We start from the raw sequence: 14,698 nt of genomic DNA on the forward strand, positions 1-14,698 counted from the left end.
ACAAGCCCCTTGGAAAATTTCTGGGCCAATCTATGAGCCTCAAAGAGCTGGCCCATCACTATTTCCTTTGGGGTGAAATAGGCTCCCTGATTTTGGGGTAGAGGGCAATCCCTCACACTATCGCCCCGCTCGGGCTCTCCGCTCCTCTGATGCCATGCTTCTCGCCTGCCCAAGGACCTCCACTTCCCTTACTCGGCTTCGTCCTTTTTCTTCTGCTGCCCCTTACGCCTGGAACGCTCTTCCAGAACACTTGAGAACTACAAACTCAATCACTGCTTTTAAAACTCAGCTAAAAACTTTTCTTTTCCCTATAGCCTTCAAATATTGAATTTGTTCTGACTTTATACTGTTAGCTTCACCCTACCCGGTGCCTGTTTACACTTCCCTGTGCCTGTTTGCATTCTCCTTCCCTCTTTATTGTTTACTACAACTTATTAGATTGTAAGCCTATGCGGCAGGGTCTTGCTATTTACTGTGTTATCTGTACAGCACCATGTACATTGATGGTGCTATATAAATAAATAATAATAATAATAATAGTAGCCTTGATTTGGTTAGTAGCACAATGTGGGTTCATGGTATTCTTTAAAAGAAAGAAAAAGTGGAGTTCCATTAGACAGCCAATTAAATCAACTACAAAATTACATTTAAGATCATTAGAGAAGAAACAACCCTTTAAATACAGTCCTCCCCAGCCTGGTGCCCTCTAGCATGGCTGGGGATAATGGGAATTGAATTCCAACACATTTGGAGGGCATCAGGTTGAGCAATTCTGCTTTAATTTCTTTTGTTGCCTCAAACCTGCCTGACTATTACAGTAGATGATGACTCATCTTTTGAGCTTCTACTCTTTTATTCCAGTTTCTTTTGCCTTGCACAATGCAGCTGGCTTCCCTTTGTTTCCAGCTACTTTGCAATCAAATTCTCTTTTGGTTTCTCAGGTTTTAAGTGCAAGGTGCCATCGTTATAGTTGAAATGTCAAACATAAAAATATGCTTTGGAAAAAATGCAAACATATACATAAAAATACACAAATAAAAGGTTGACTCATCCCTACAGTCTTTAAGAGCATGTATGCTTCAATGAGCAACAGTAATTTTATACACACACCCAGGTGGCATCCAACAGTAATTTTATACTCACATCCTAGGGTACTAAAGAAACTTCTAACAATGTCTTTGAGAATCTGGGAGACTAGATGAGGTGCAAGAAGTCTGGAGACAGGCAAATGTTTCAGAGTGTAAGCCTGTGGGCAGGGACTGTCAAGAAATACTTTTGTAAGCCGCCATGAGAGCTGTTTTTGGCTGAATGGTGGCATAAAAATACTTAAATAAATAAATAAATGTCCCAAACTTCAACAGGGAGGAAAAAGGAGGATCTGGGAAACCTAAAAGACACAGGACAAAAGGAAAGAATATTGGGAGGGAAGAGGAAAAAGCAAATCCAGGCCCTAGATCTTTAGTTGCAGAATTTAGCAGGTGAGGGAATTGGATGTAGAGATAACGGAAGGGCTGCTGCTGCTTCTCCCTCTGATGACCTCAGAATTGGCTATTGGTAGCAAGAGGGAGGTGGGCTGGAGCTGTACCCGGGCATGATACTGGGAAACATACTAGATTTAATGGGCTTAAGTTACAGGCAGGCAGGCTTTGGTTGAACATACCGAGAAACATCTTGACAGTCACAGCAGTTCATCAATGGAAAAAAATTGCATAAAAGGGTGGTGGTCTCTCCCTTGCTGGGAGTCTTCAAACAGAGGCTCGATAGACATCTATCGGGCCATGTTCTTGCTCTGGATTTCCTGCATTAGGAAGGGGCTGTACTAAATAGCTCCCACTGCCTTCGCCAACTGTATGATTCTGTGATCCTATGTTGCTCCATCAAGGCCAGTTTTGGGACTGTCTCTTAAGAACATCTGTTAAAGATTTATTTATTTATAGCGAAATCCTTTCTTGCTGGATTGTTATCTGATAATCATGAACACACAATTGATAAGGATAGAAATCCAACAAAAGGTTTAACTTAATTGCATTTATTGAAAGATTCGAAGCGTTGCTTCTTTGATCTTTAAAAAGCTTCCTTAAGTACAATCTTTTTCGTGTAAACTCCAAGGCAACCACTGTTATAGAAGATAACCCTAATTCTTTGAATTATAGTAAAAACAACAACAACATTGTTATTCGTGGAATCTGTGTGTCACGAGCTTTCTAACGAAGTGTGTTTCATACAAATCAGTCAACAGGAAGGCAGTCAAAAAGGGATGACCAACCAACTCCAGACTTTGATTTATATATTTAAGAACTGTGAAGCGAGGGAGGGGGTTGCACTAGTTCCCAGCAATGTAGGCAGGGACAAACAATTTGTAAAGTAGGCTGCTGCCACCACCCCTTACGTCCACTCCAGCCTGAATCAGAAGGATTCAGACCTTACAGGAAACGCCTAGAGTTTAAGAAATAAGGGTACAAACTCACTGTCACCCTCTGTTTCAAGGCCGAACTTTAAACAGCAGCAAAAACCAAGCAGAAGGCTCTGGATTTAGTAACAAGGCTTACTTGAAAGGAAGCATTTGAAATAGCTGTTAAGTTTTTTACAATGGGGAAGGGGGAAAAGGGAGAAAAAGGCATAAAAAAACCAGATTTAACATTTGGAAATAATAGTTGATGCAAAAAAATAACATTTACCAAAACTTACCCTTTACATTATTTAAGCCTTTAAATAGGTCAGGGCCCAATCCATGATCCAGAGCGACACCAGCAAAAAGCAACATGAAGACAAAGACCAAAAAACACTCTACCCTTCCCTTGTTTTATATTCAAAAGCCTTTGACAAGTGTGAGTTGAGCCTCCTTAGCCAATCCCTAGCTAGCTGAATAAATTTCTCCAGCTTTCGGGAGGGGTGTATGTGGAAAGTTCTTATAGCCGCCCAGCTGAAATCATTCAATCTAATTAGCAAGAGTTCTGCTCCGGCCTTGAAGGGCCTTGAGATCAGAACACCTCAGATGGGGTTTAACAAAGCCCATCTTCATGAAATGGAGTTTTTACAGGTAGCTAAATCTCAAAAAGGAAATGGATGTCATGAAAATACTAAGAAATCATCATCATAGGTAAAGATTCAAAAGGTTTTGTCATACAGCATCCAGTACCAGCACCCTCCTCCTAAACCTTCTCCTCACCTCTCATTCTCTCTTACTGTCAACGATGTCACACTTACTCCGGTCAAGGAAGCTCGTAGTCTTGGCTTTATATTTGACTCCTCGCTCTCCTTTACTCCTCACATCGAGGAAGTAGCTAAATCCTGTCATTTCTTCCTATATAATATTGCCAGGATTCGACCATTTTTGTCTGTCTCTTCTGCCAAGACTCTCGTTCACGCACTGGTTATCTCTCGGTTGGACTACTGCAACCTTCTTCTCTCTGGCCTTCCTTCGTCTCACATCAGTCCGCTGGTCTCTGTCCACCACTCTGCCGCAAAGATCATCTTCTTGGCCCGCCGCTCTGACCATGTCACTCCACTTCTGAAATCTCTTCATTGGCTTCCAACTCACTCCAGAATCCAATATAAACTTCTCCTGCTGACCTTCAAAGCTCTTCACGGTCTAGCTCCTGCCTATCTCTCCTCTCTCATCTCACACTATCGCCCCGCTCGTGCTCTCCGCTCCTCTGATGCCATGCTTCTCGCCTGCCCAAGGACCTCCACTTCCCTTACTCGGCTTCGTCCTTTTTCTTCTGCTGCCCCTTACGCCTGGAACGCTCTTCCAGAACACTTGAGAACTACAAACTCAATCACTGCTTTTAAAACTCAGCTAAAAACTTTTCTTTTCCCTATAGCCTTCAAATATTGAGTTTGTTCTGACTCTATACTGTTAGCTTCACCCTACCCGATGCCTATTTACACTTCCCTGTGCCTGTTCGCATTCTCCTTCCCTCTTTATTGTTTACTACAACTTATTAGATTGTAAGCCTATGCGGCAGGGTCTTGCTATTTACTGTGTAATCTGTACAGCACCATGTACATTGATGGTGCTATATAAATAAATAATAATAATAATAATACCCATGAGCCCCAGCAACTGGTATATATAGGCTTACTGCCTCTGATACTGCAGGGAGCACCTAGCTATCAGGACTAGTAGCCATCTCCTCCAGGAATTTAGTGAACTCCATAGTTTAATTCAGAGCTGTGTGAAGAAGTTTTTCCTTTTATCTGTCCTAAATCTCCCAACAATCAGCTTCATGGGATGACCCCACAGTATTATGGGAGAAGGAGAAAGATGGCATTGGTCTCCATGTTAGAAATGCAAATCTTTACTGGAGATCTCTGTTGCAACTCCACTTTTGGTGAGTAGCAAATAATACCCAATCTTTTTATATCCCCAGTTGTGTGTCAGTATAGACAGCTTTTGTTTAGCTACTTCATGGGCGCTTTCCTTTGTTCTGTAGGCTGCTAAAGCACACCAGTTCGAGCAGAGACTTGTTCCACTGCAACACCTCTGGTTGGCTAGAGCACCCAAGTGTCGGTTTGTGTCAGGCATTGTGTGGGCTTGAAGGCAGAACCATGAAGCTTGGGGCCAATGTATCATTAAAGTCTCTGAAACTTCCATGCTGTTCTGTTCTACTTGATGCAACACAGTAACTGTGTTAGGAATTCAAAGGGGCCTTGACTGCCCTGCCAAATCTACAAATCCCCCATCCCAAAGTCTGTTGCCTGGTACAATTGCACCACATAGGGCAGGGGTACAGAACGTCTTGCAGCCTGAGAGCCGAATATCATTTTGGAGAAACTCTCGGGGGCTGCATTTCAGTAGTAGGCAGGGCCAAGAAACCAAAAATACCAGCCTCTCTTCACTTAAAGTAGGGTGACCATATGGAAAGGAGGACAGGGCTCCTGTATCTTTAACAGTTGAATAGAAAAGGGAATTTCAGCAGGTGTCATTTGTATGCAAGCAGCACCTGGTGAAATTCCCTCTTCATCACAACAGTTAAAGCTGCAGGAGCTATAGCAATGTGACCAGGTACAAACAAAGGCAGGGCTCCCTATGTAAAGCTCTTACTGCCGTTGTTCTAAGCATTTCAGCCTTTTAGGGGTGTGGGAACTGCACAAAGCTGGGAAATCACCAAATAATCAGTACTTGAAGGAAAGAGCAGGGTGCAGGGGAAGGGGACGTGGTCTTCTGGAGGGCCGGATTTGGTCCCCAGACTTGAGGTTCTGCACCTTTGGTATAGGGGCTTTTACTGAATGCTCAGGAAACAATGCAGTGAGGTATGACCAGATTCCAGCCCAGGAGCACAACACTGACTTGTAGCAGGTGGGCTTCCTAGAGGCATTTGCAGGGAATCAAAATGGTGGCCTTGGATGTGTTTTGGGTCTGATCCAACAGGGCTCTTCTTACATTCTTACCTTGAAAACCACAATCTATTTAATTCAGAATAAGCCTTATTAAAATTGTAACTTTGCTGCCGAGTGAGTGGATGGTGGCTTTTGTGGTCAGATCATGTTTGGAGCGCCTGTCCTGTGATTTCTCAAGGACTCCTTTCCACATGCCACAAACATTCACAGCATCCGCACTTATTTCCTGGCCTGAGGTCACACTGGCCCTGGCTGCAGTCGTACACAGTTCTCTCATCTCTCAGGAGCCCCCAGGGATGACAAAAGAAGGTCTTCCACTCCTTATCTAGGAGCCAACAAACCCAGTCCTCATTACGAGTTGTTGGTGTTGGCAGCACGGAGGCCGCAAGGGAGAAAATTCTGCCTCTACTGCTGCCTTCACAGAGGGCCACGCTATACCCTAAGACCCACAGTGATGTCCAAGTAAGCCTTTGGATAGGATTTTTTCAGGATATTTCTGTGTGATTTGTACTAACTAGCACTGCCCAGTGCTTTCTGCACTTCCCTGTATCGACACCACACTGCCCTGTAGGTGACACTTAGGGATGTGTGAATCAGCAAAACTGTAGCTCATTGAGGTTTTCCGATTTCCACCTGCAAGCTTGTTCTGACTCATGTCCATGTTGCAAGGATGCAAAACTTCAAAGCTGGGGCTACATCCAGGCCTCCAGAGTTCCCCAAAGGGCCACGCTCCTTCCCCGTTCTCTCAACCACTCATCGTTTGGTGGTTTCCCAACTTCGGTGCAGATTTTTCCCCATTCTAAAAGGATCCTCCTAAGGCTTAGTTACTGGTGGAAAGCACTTTAAGATGCAATATGCTGGTCTTGGGGGGGGGGGCATTTTGCTTTGGCCCCGCCCACTATTAGAATGCGGCCCTCCGCAGCTTCTTCAAAATTGAATTTGGCCCTCGGGCTGAAAGAGGTTCTGCACTTCTGCTGTATTGTAGGATGACCAAATGAGAAGGAAGACAGGGCTCCTGTATCAGTTGAATAGAAAAGGGAATTTTACCAGGTGGTGCTGGTATGCATGCAGCACCTGGTGAAATTCTCTCTTCATCACAACAGTTAAAGCTGCAAGAGCCCTACCCTCTTTTGTATACCATGCTGCTGAGCATGGCATAGCTAGCTAGCGCTTAGCTAGTCCAGAAGAGAACATAAGAAGAGCCCTGCTGGATCAGACCAAGGGCCCATCTAATCCAGCACTCTGTTCACACAGTGGCCAAGAAGCTGTCGACCAGGAACCCACAAGCTGGAAACCATGTACTCCAGCAAATGGTGTATATATATAGGCGTACCGCCTCTGATGCTGGAAAGAGAATTGAGGGCATCAGTGCTGCACACACAAGCATGCATAAGAACATAGGAGGAGGAGGACAGCACTGATTTTGAAGCAAGAGCATTGCAGCTCAGACTTTCACCAGATGCATATCAAAGTCATGAAAGGTTAACGATGAGGTCATCAGACAGAGTTTCTGAGGAACCATGAGTGAGCAAAACGAAGGATTTCCACTCTCAGGCTCCTCAAATTCTTGCCCCTTGTTATCTTCGCTGAAAGCTAGACCAGGAGCTAATAAATATTTCAGAGTTGCTTAAGTGATCTAAATCCCATTGACAGATTGCTTTTTCCCCTCCCTGCTTTGGGCTTAGACATTTAAATCCTTCCAAGGACTCACCTAAAACATTTCTATTAAAAGCAATGGGCCAACAGTGGCAGAATTCTTAGCACCAGAAGCACTAATTCTACCACCTTCTAGGATCTGGAGCATTTTTTGCAGCTGAGAAGCCTGATCTTTAGATACCATTTTTCCTCTCCTCAAATGTATCTTTCTGGTGGTGAAAGGAAGCTGCTTCTTCACTCCCCAAAGCAGGGTGTTGAACCTCTTTCAGCCTGACAGCCGAATTTAACTTTGAACAGTCTCTTGAGGGACAGTTTGGGGTGGGTGTCGGGGCCGAAAGCAAAAGGAGAAGGGCTAAAATACAAAAGAAATCACCCCAACATTTTTTTTAATCTTAAAGTTCTTACTGCCAGTAACTAAGCTGTACAAAAGGTGTTTCAAGCTTTTAGAATGGGGCAGTTTGGGGGAATGTGTAATGGCTGTGAAACCATTGAAATGGTAGACCAGGGGAAGGAGGTGTCAAGAAATAGTTTGCAATGCAGACGAGGTGATCCTAGCAACAGCTTCTTGCCCTTCCATCAGCTTAAAAGGAGAGGCGTGACTGTTAGATGACGCCTCCGCACCACTTGACAAAGGCTTTTGGCCTTTCAGCAAGACCTCTGTCCAAACAGGGCTTCACTGCTCAGCCTCCAGGATGACGCTTAGGTGAGTGATTCTTCTGCAAAAAAACCACCCCTCCTCTGTCAGGTTCTCATGGAGAGTTACCAGTCACCCTGCTTTTCAAGGTCACCTTCCCAGATGGGCAGGAGGCATAGAGCGATTGCCCGCTGCACTGATCTGAGAACACTGACAGAGATCAGCTCACACAGGTTGTGACATTCCACAGGCCGAATAGGCTCAAACCCTTCCAGACTGTGTCTAATTAAATCTTCACTAAAAACTACAAGACCTGCTGCAGTGCTGAAAGTATTCCCTGACAGGGGGCATGGCTATCTGGGGAACCCTGGAGGGCCAGATGAAGAACATAAGAGGAGCCTTGCTGGATCAGACCAAGGGTCCATCTAGTCCAGCACTCTGTTCACACAGTGGCCAACCAGCTGTCGGCCAGGATCAAACAAAGCAGGACATAGTGCAACAGCACCCTCCCACCCATGTTCCCCAACAACTAGTGTATACAGGCTTACTGCCTCTGATACTGGAGGTTGCATTTAGCCATCAGAACTAGTAGCCATTGATAGCCTTTGCCTCCAGGAATTTATCCAACCCCCTTTTAAAGCCATCCAAATTGGTGGCCATCACCACATCTTGTTTGGAACCCCAGGTAGGCCGTGGGCCTCTAGTTCAATGCCTTGGCCTGAAAGGCTTGTGAAGGGAGGAAGAATCGGGCTCCACGGCAGTTGTCCCAGGAAATAGTATGGTGTATCTGTGTTCCTCCAATCCCTTTTTCTTGTTCCTTTTTGTACCCAGGCTCTTGGTGTTCTGAGCTTGACAAATGACTATCTGGGGATAGTTCAGGGCATCTCCTCTGCCAGTTTTTCCCACTTGGCAAGTTCCACGTTTGTGTTGCCCACTTGTGTCCCTTACTGAGCTCTGGCTTACTTTGTTATTCACACATTTACCATCTGGTGACTCTTGCACTGTCTCAGGGAGCAGAACTACAGAGCTTTGGTTAGTGTGTAAAACCACCCCCAGCACTGAGCCAAAGCTGTGTGTTAAAAATATTGTGCCTAGATAACTCAGGTTCTACACCAATAAAAGCTGAAATCTGCACCCTGTATAAGTTATATGAAGGATTAATTGTTCTATTTCCATCCTGCCTTTTCTCCAAGGAGGTCAAGGCAGTGTACAAGATGTTTCACATGCGCTCTTGTTTCATCTTCACACAACCATCCAATGAAGCAGATGAGGCTGAGAAAGTGATCCAGAACAGTCCTCACAGAGCCAGATCTACACCAAGCAGGATATAGCACTTTGAAAGCAGTATATAATTTTGTAAACCGCCCAGAGAGCTTTGGCCATTGGGCTATATAGAAATGCAATAAATAAATAAATGAAAGAGGCAGGAGCCACACCAAGCAGGATATAGCACTATGAAAGTGGTATATTGTATGTGTCATGGGCCCCAATAGTTGTCCGTGCACCTCAATACCACTACAAAGCAGTAGTGTGGCTCTTGCCTCTTATATACGGCTTGGTGTATATCTGGCCTTTCTGGAATTGCAGTATATGCAACAGTATACATTATTTATTAATTTTATTAATTTATTTATTACATTTATATACCACCCCATAGCCAAAGCTCTCTGGGCAGTTTACAAAAGTTAAAAACAATGAACATTAAAAACAAATATACAAAAATTTAAAAGCATAAAAACAGCAATAATTAATTTGATTGCTCAGATTAATGTGAATGGTAACATTATCACAATGGAGTCGGTGTGGTTAGAGTTTTGGACTAGGACGAGGGAGATCCAGGCTCAAATCCCTATACTGCCATGAAGCTCACTGGGTGACCATGAGTCAGGTACAGTACTTTTTCTCAGCATAACCTACCTCACAGGGTTGTTGAGAGGATAAAATGGAAAGTGGGAGAACTTTGTATAATGTCTTGAGCTTCTTGTGGAAAAGGGGATGTAGACTTATAAAAGAAATATATGTGAATGTGTTACTTAATTGGCAGTGTGTGGATCAGAGTGTGAATTGTCCTTTTCCACTACTTTCCTAGCGTATTTATTACCTGTCCTTGGAATTCTACATGGGCCGAACACTTCAGAACACGATGGTAAACCTGGGCCTGCAGAACGCCTGCGACGAAGCCATTTACCAGGTACGTTTCGGCTTTGAGGCTTGGCTAGATGAAGTTTGTGGATTCATCAGGTCTGTTCATGTTCCAATGCAAATATAGTGGCAAAATGCCCAGGGATCTCATGTTACAGCAGGGTCAATTTAGCGTGAAAATTAGGCTGCTGGTGAGAAGAACTGGGCACTGTAACAGGATGCTAAGGGGAGTCGTGGAACCATCACTCCTGGCAGTTAATATCTATTGCAGTTTTCCTGAACCTGATGTCACACCAGATCGTAGTTTGCCCAACGATTTGGAGGATCGTAGTTTGAGAACTGCTTGCAAACCATGATTTGTTGGATGCCATTGGTTCAGACATCATGACAAACGATGGTTCATAGTATCATAGGGTTAGTAGGGGCCGTGGAGATCACCTAGTCCAACCCTCCTATTCAATGCAGGCTACAATATCCCTGCCAGATGGTCATCCAGTCTCTGCTTAATTACCTCCAGCGAAGGACAACTCACCGCCTCCAGAGACTGTCTGTTCCACTGCTGAACAGCTGTTGATGGTTAAGAAGTTTCTCCTAATGTTGATATTACATCTGGATCACCTCACTGTGCAAATGCACCACTTATCTCCTCTCCTATATCTCCTTCTCCTCTCTCTCTCTCTCTCTCTTTTTTAATAAGCCTTTCCTACAGCAACACATTTATCTATTCTTTCTTGACATCTGGGTGCAAACGATATTCATTAAGAGCCCATTAATTTTTACAGCCTCAAGTTTCAGGATAATTCTCTCAGCAGTTCTTTGAATGTTTATTCCTAAAACTAGCATGACTCATGGATTCCAGCCTTTTTGGCAGAGGCTGCCAATGTGTTTTGCCCTGAACAGTTACCTTATTATCAGAATCTGGAAAAGTAAAATGCAGACTCTATGTGTGAGTGTGTGGGAGGGGTTGCTTTGTTGGACAGCAATCAATTCGAGGATGCTCATGATGGAAAAACAAAAGCAAGTACTTCAATTCTCAGTGAAGGTCAGATCGAAACCACATAAGACACAGGAGATCCACGATCAGATCTCTGGCTGTCTTTGTTTTTAATTAAAAGCAACTGCAGTGGGTTTTGATTCTGGACAGAACAGTGGCGCTGGGGGTGTAGCACTCCCCCTCCCAAGTCATTTTCCTAATCTGAAATGTACTTCTTAACTGTGTGTGGGAAAGCATAGGTATGCATATATTTTCCCCAACAGGGTGACGGCAAATGTGGGGAGCAATGTAGCCTGTGAAAATGGCATGAAGGAAAAAAGTTTAACCCCCCCAATAAAAATCGCCTCCACCCCAGCTGCTTTTAACTCAGAAAAAAAAACGATGGGAGATGTGAGTCCAGTTTTCCTGCATCCTGTATCGTTTTGCCCTCTTGTTTCACATGAACAATGACAAATGGCAGTTGTGAGGCTTGAAATAAACCATTGGCCCTTTCTACACCTAAGGATTATCCCAGGAAAATGGAGGGATCGTCCCTGCCTGCTCCTGGGATCCCCTGTGTGTCATTTGGATGCACAGGGATGATCCCGGGATAATGGCTGGTGTAGACATGCCCATTGATTCTTCAGCCATTGATGGCTGTCACCTCTACACAAAGGTGTGTAGAGGTGACAGCCGAAGATAATGGACACAGGTAAGGAAGGTGGAGGATCCCATTGGGAACAAAAGCAGGTGCCATTTTGAGCGGCATTAGCAGAAACATTTCACTACACATTGAATTTAATTGGCTCATCCTTTGGATTGCCTGACCAAATTTTGCAAATCCATGCAGCAGCCTTCCTAAACCCAGCACCCTCCAGGTGGGCCAGACTGCAATGCCCACCATCCCCAGCCATGCTGGATGGGGATGATGGGGGCTGTAGTCTGACAAACCTGGAGGGCACCAATTTGGGGAGTCTCCCAATAGAAAGCGAAGTCCAAGGCATGCGCTCCCCTGTTGGAGTTCCATCTAATCTGATGGAGAAAGACATTGTGGAGTGATGCAGATCTGAAGAATCTTGAAACAGGGTGTGGGCTGATGATCTTCGGAGAGAAAACTCTTAACACCATCCCTATCTCATCTCTCTCTCTCTCTCTCCTTTTCATATCTATCCATTCAGACATTAAAGCAGGCAGAGCGAGCATTCATTTAAAAGGACAATGTTCTACCTTGTGATATACAGTCATCAGTACAGGACTGTGATTACCTTTCTTCAGCATGAGGGAGAAGTAAAGCGTGAAGGAGAGAATTTTCCTCGATCAAAGGGCAGGAATGAAGGATTTGGGGTGTTCTAAGTTGTGAGAGGCATTTATCGTGCACTCGTGCTTGTTCACTTACAGAAGTTTGCAGGTCCTTTTCACAATGTCGTCAACTTCCGATGCCTCTTGCAGGGATAATCCGCCATTTTAAAAGTCACCAAAAATGCGGTAATAAACCTAAGTTGTGCAATAAAGCAGCGCCATCTGCTGGTGGTATCAATGAAACTTATGGGAGGGAACCAGAAAAATAAGGATGTGGGGAGCGCATGTATTTTGAGTATCATAAAACACGGAAAGTCTGCAGAAGAGATAGCGACGGTAAGGCCGTGGGATTTTCACTAAATGTGGAGAAGCCCTGAGGATGCTTCCAGATGAGGCTTCTTATTTTGCAATTGCACTACCTCATTCACGGAACTTCTCAGGGGTCCAGATGTCATCGTCTTCAATTTGTAGACTGCTGCTGCTGCTCCCCACTCCTCCTCCTCCTCCTTCTTCCCAGAAAAAAAGAAATCTGTTAAGGAGGAAACGACAGGATAGCGGCACAATGTCTTTTGATTGGTAGCATTAGGACCGTCCGTCTGGAAGCGCTCTGACAGTGCTGCGGTGTTCTCTTGCTTTTCTCAACAGCTCGGGCTGGACCTGGAAGAGCTAGAGGAGATCGAGGAAGACGCTGGCCTAGGCAACGGAGGGCTGGGGCGTCTGGCAGGTGAGCGGGAATGTTTTCTAAGAAGCCAGTCTTTTTTTCCAGCTACGCAAGTGGGCCAGTGCATTGCAATAAATAGAGGGGGAGGGATGGAATGCAGAAAAAATGAGCTCCAATTAAGGCCTGGCCTGCACATGCAGGTGAAAGAGGTGATGGAGTGCTGAGGTGACAGAATGGAATTGGGATTCTTTGGGAGCCGTGGGCAAGTGAGCTTTGGTGGGCTTCCTGTTTAGACACTGTGGAGGCAGGATGCTGGGCTAGGTGGACCTTTGGTCCGATCCAGCACGGCTTAGTTCTGATGAAGCCATCACAAAGCTGAGATGCTCCAACAAATGTAGTCTATCACAAACGTCTGTGGGCTAGATTTGAAACCTTTAAGAAGATAAGAACTTAAGAAGAGTCCTGCTGGATCAGACCAAGGGTCCATCTAGTCCCACATTCTGTTCCCACGGTGGCCAACCAGCTGCCCATGGGACATAATTTCCACAGCACCTTCCTGCCCATGTTCCCCAGAAACTGGTGTACATTGGCATACTGCCTCTTATACTGGAGGAAGTAACTAGCCATCAAGACTAGTAGCCCTTGATAGCCTTCTCCTCCAGAAATCTTTCTAATCGCTTTTTAAAGGTATCCAAATTGGTGGCCATCATGACATCTTGTGGTAGCGAATTCCATAGTCTAACTCTGTGCTGTGTGAAGAAGTCCTTCCTTTTATCTGTGTGAATCTCCCACCAGTTAGCTTCATGGGATGACCCCGGGTTCTAGTGTTATGAGAGAGAGAGAGAGAAATATCTCTTTCGCCACACCATGCAGAATTTTGTACATTTCTATCATGTCTCTCCTTACTTGCCTTTTTTTCTGGGCTAAATAGTCCCAGACATGGTTACTTTTCCTCGTAAGGGAGTTGCTCCCCTATGGATTCCCTTGAAATGAAAGCTTCCAGCCATTTCCACTAATCAAGCAAGGAAGCAAGCAATACAATTTGCGCAGTACTATTCAAGTCTTCAAAGCACTTCAGTTGTGTTATCTTGTGTAATCCTTACAACAACTTGGCAAGATAAGTCAGAATTGTTGTTCCCCGTATTGCAGAAGGTGGGGATTGGGCCTCAGAGTGAGTGGCTTGCCTAAGGCCACCAAGTGAGTCCATGGCAGGAGCTAGATTCAAAGACTATACATCACACCATACCAGTTCTCCCTACTGGTACTGTGTCTTTTAAGCTCAAGCGCAATGGGTTGCACCAGTGGTAAATGTTTTTCTTGATGTTTGTTTTCTGTCTACTAATTAAAAAATGATGTTGGTTCCTTGCCATTTTAGCTTGCTTTCTTGACTCCATGGCAACACTAGGACTTGCAGCCTACGGTTATGGAATCCGCTACGAATTTGGCATTTTTAATCAGAAGATTGTTGATGGATGGCAGGTGCGTTTATGAGAGAATGATCATTCCTTCACCCCCCCCCCTCTCTTCTTTCAGCTGCTGCTAGCTTGAGAGAGGGCTTTGCTATTCAAGCTGTTGGGGTAAGTGGGTGGGTGGTGCCTCTGTGCCAACTTTCTCTGGCACCTAATCTCTGGAAGTGGCGTGGTGAGGGAGGATGCCAAGGTATAAGCACTGAGGACATTTCGGAACGAGCTTTGCACATCAGAGGTGGGGCACTTCGAAGTTGGCTGCTCATAATAATAATAAAAAAAGGAATGCTAATAAAAAAGTTCACTTGTGATGATCACAGGTAAACATATACAGTTCTTTTATGCTGGGCCCGGCTGTTGATTCATCTAGCCCTATGCTTTTTTTTTACTGCAACTGCCAGCATCTCCTTCCCAGCCCTCTTATGTGGGATCCATCTTAACTGGAGATGTCAGGAATCAAACCTCTGTCTCTGTACAGAGCATGGGCTTGACCGCTAAGCTGTGGTTCTGTCCACAGTAACGTA

At 44.8% G+C, this 14,698-nt stretch overlaps 1 protein-coding gene across 1 annotated transcript in view; it reads left to right on the top strand.

Annotated features, from left to right (window-relative positions):
- The window catches only part of PYGB (glycogen phosphorylase B), a 50,445-nt gene that overhangs the window by 13,219 nt on the left and 22,528 nt on the right, over window positions 1–14,698 (top strand). The window contains exons 2-4 of the mRNA XM_063123894.1: window positions 9,723–9,824; window positions 12,693–12,771; window positions 14,084–14,187. Coding sequence (XP_062979964.1) covers window positions 9,723–9,824; window positions 12,693–12,771; window positions 14,084–14,187 — 285 coding nt within the window. The remainder of the gene's footprint in view (window positions 1–9,722; window positions 9,825–12,692; window positions 12,772–14,083; window positions 14,188–14,698) is intronic.

This window comes from Elgaria multicarinata, chromosome 4, assembly GCF_023053635.1.
Source record: "Elgaria multicarinata webbii isolate HBS135686 ecotype San Diego chromosome 4, rElgMul1.1.pri, whole genome shotgun sequence".
Taxonomy (NCBI): domain Eukaryota; kingdom Metazoa; phylum Chordata; class Lepidosauria; order Squamata; family Anguidae; genus Elgaria; species Elgaria multicarinata.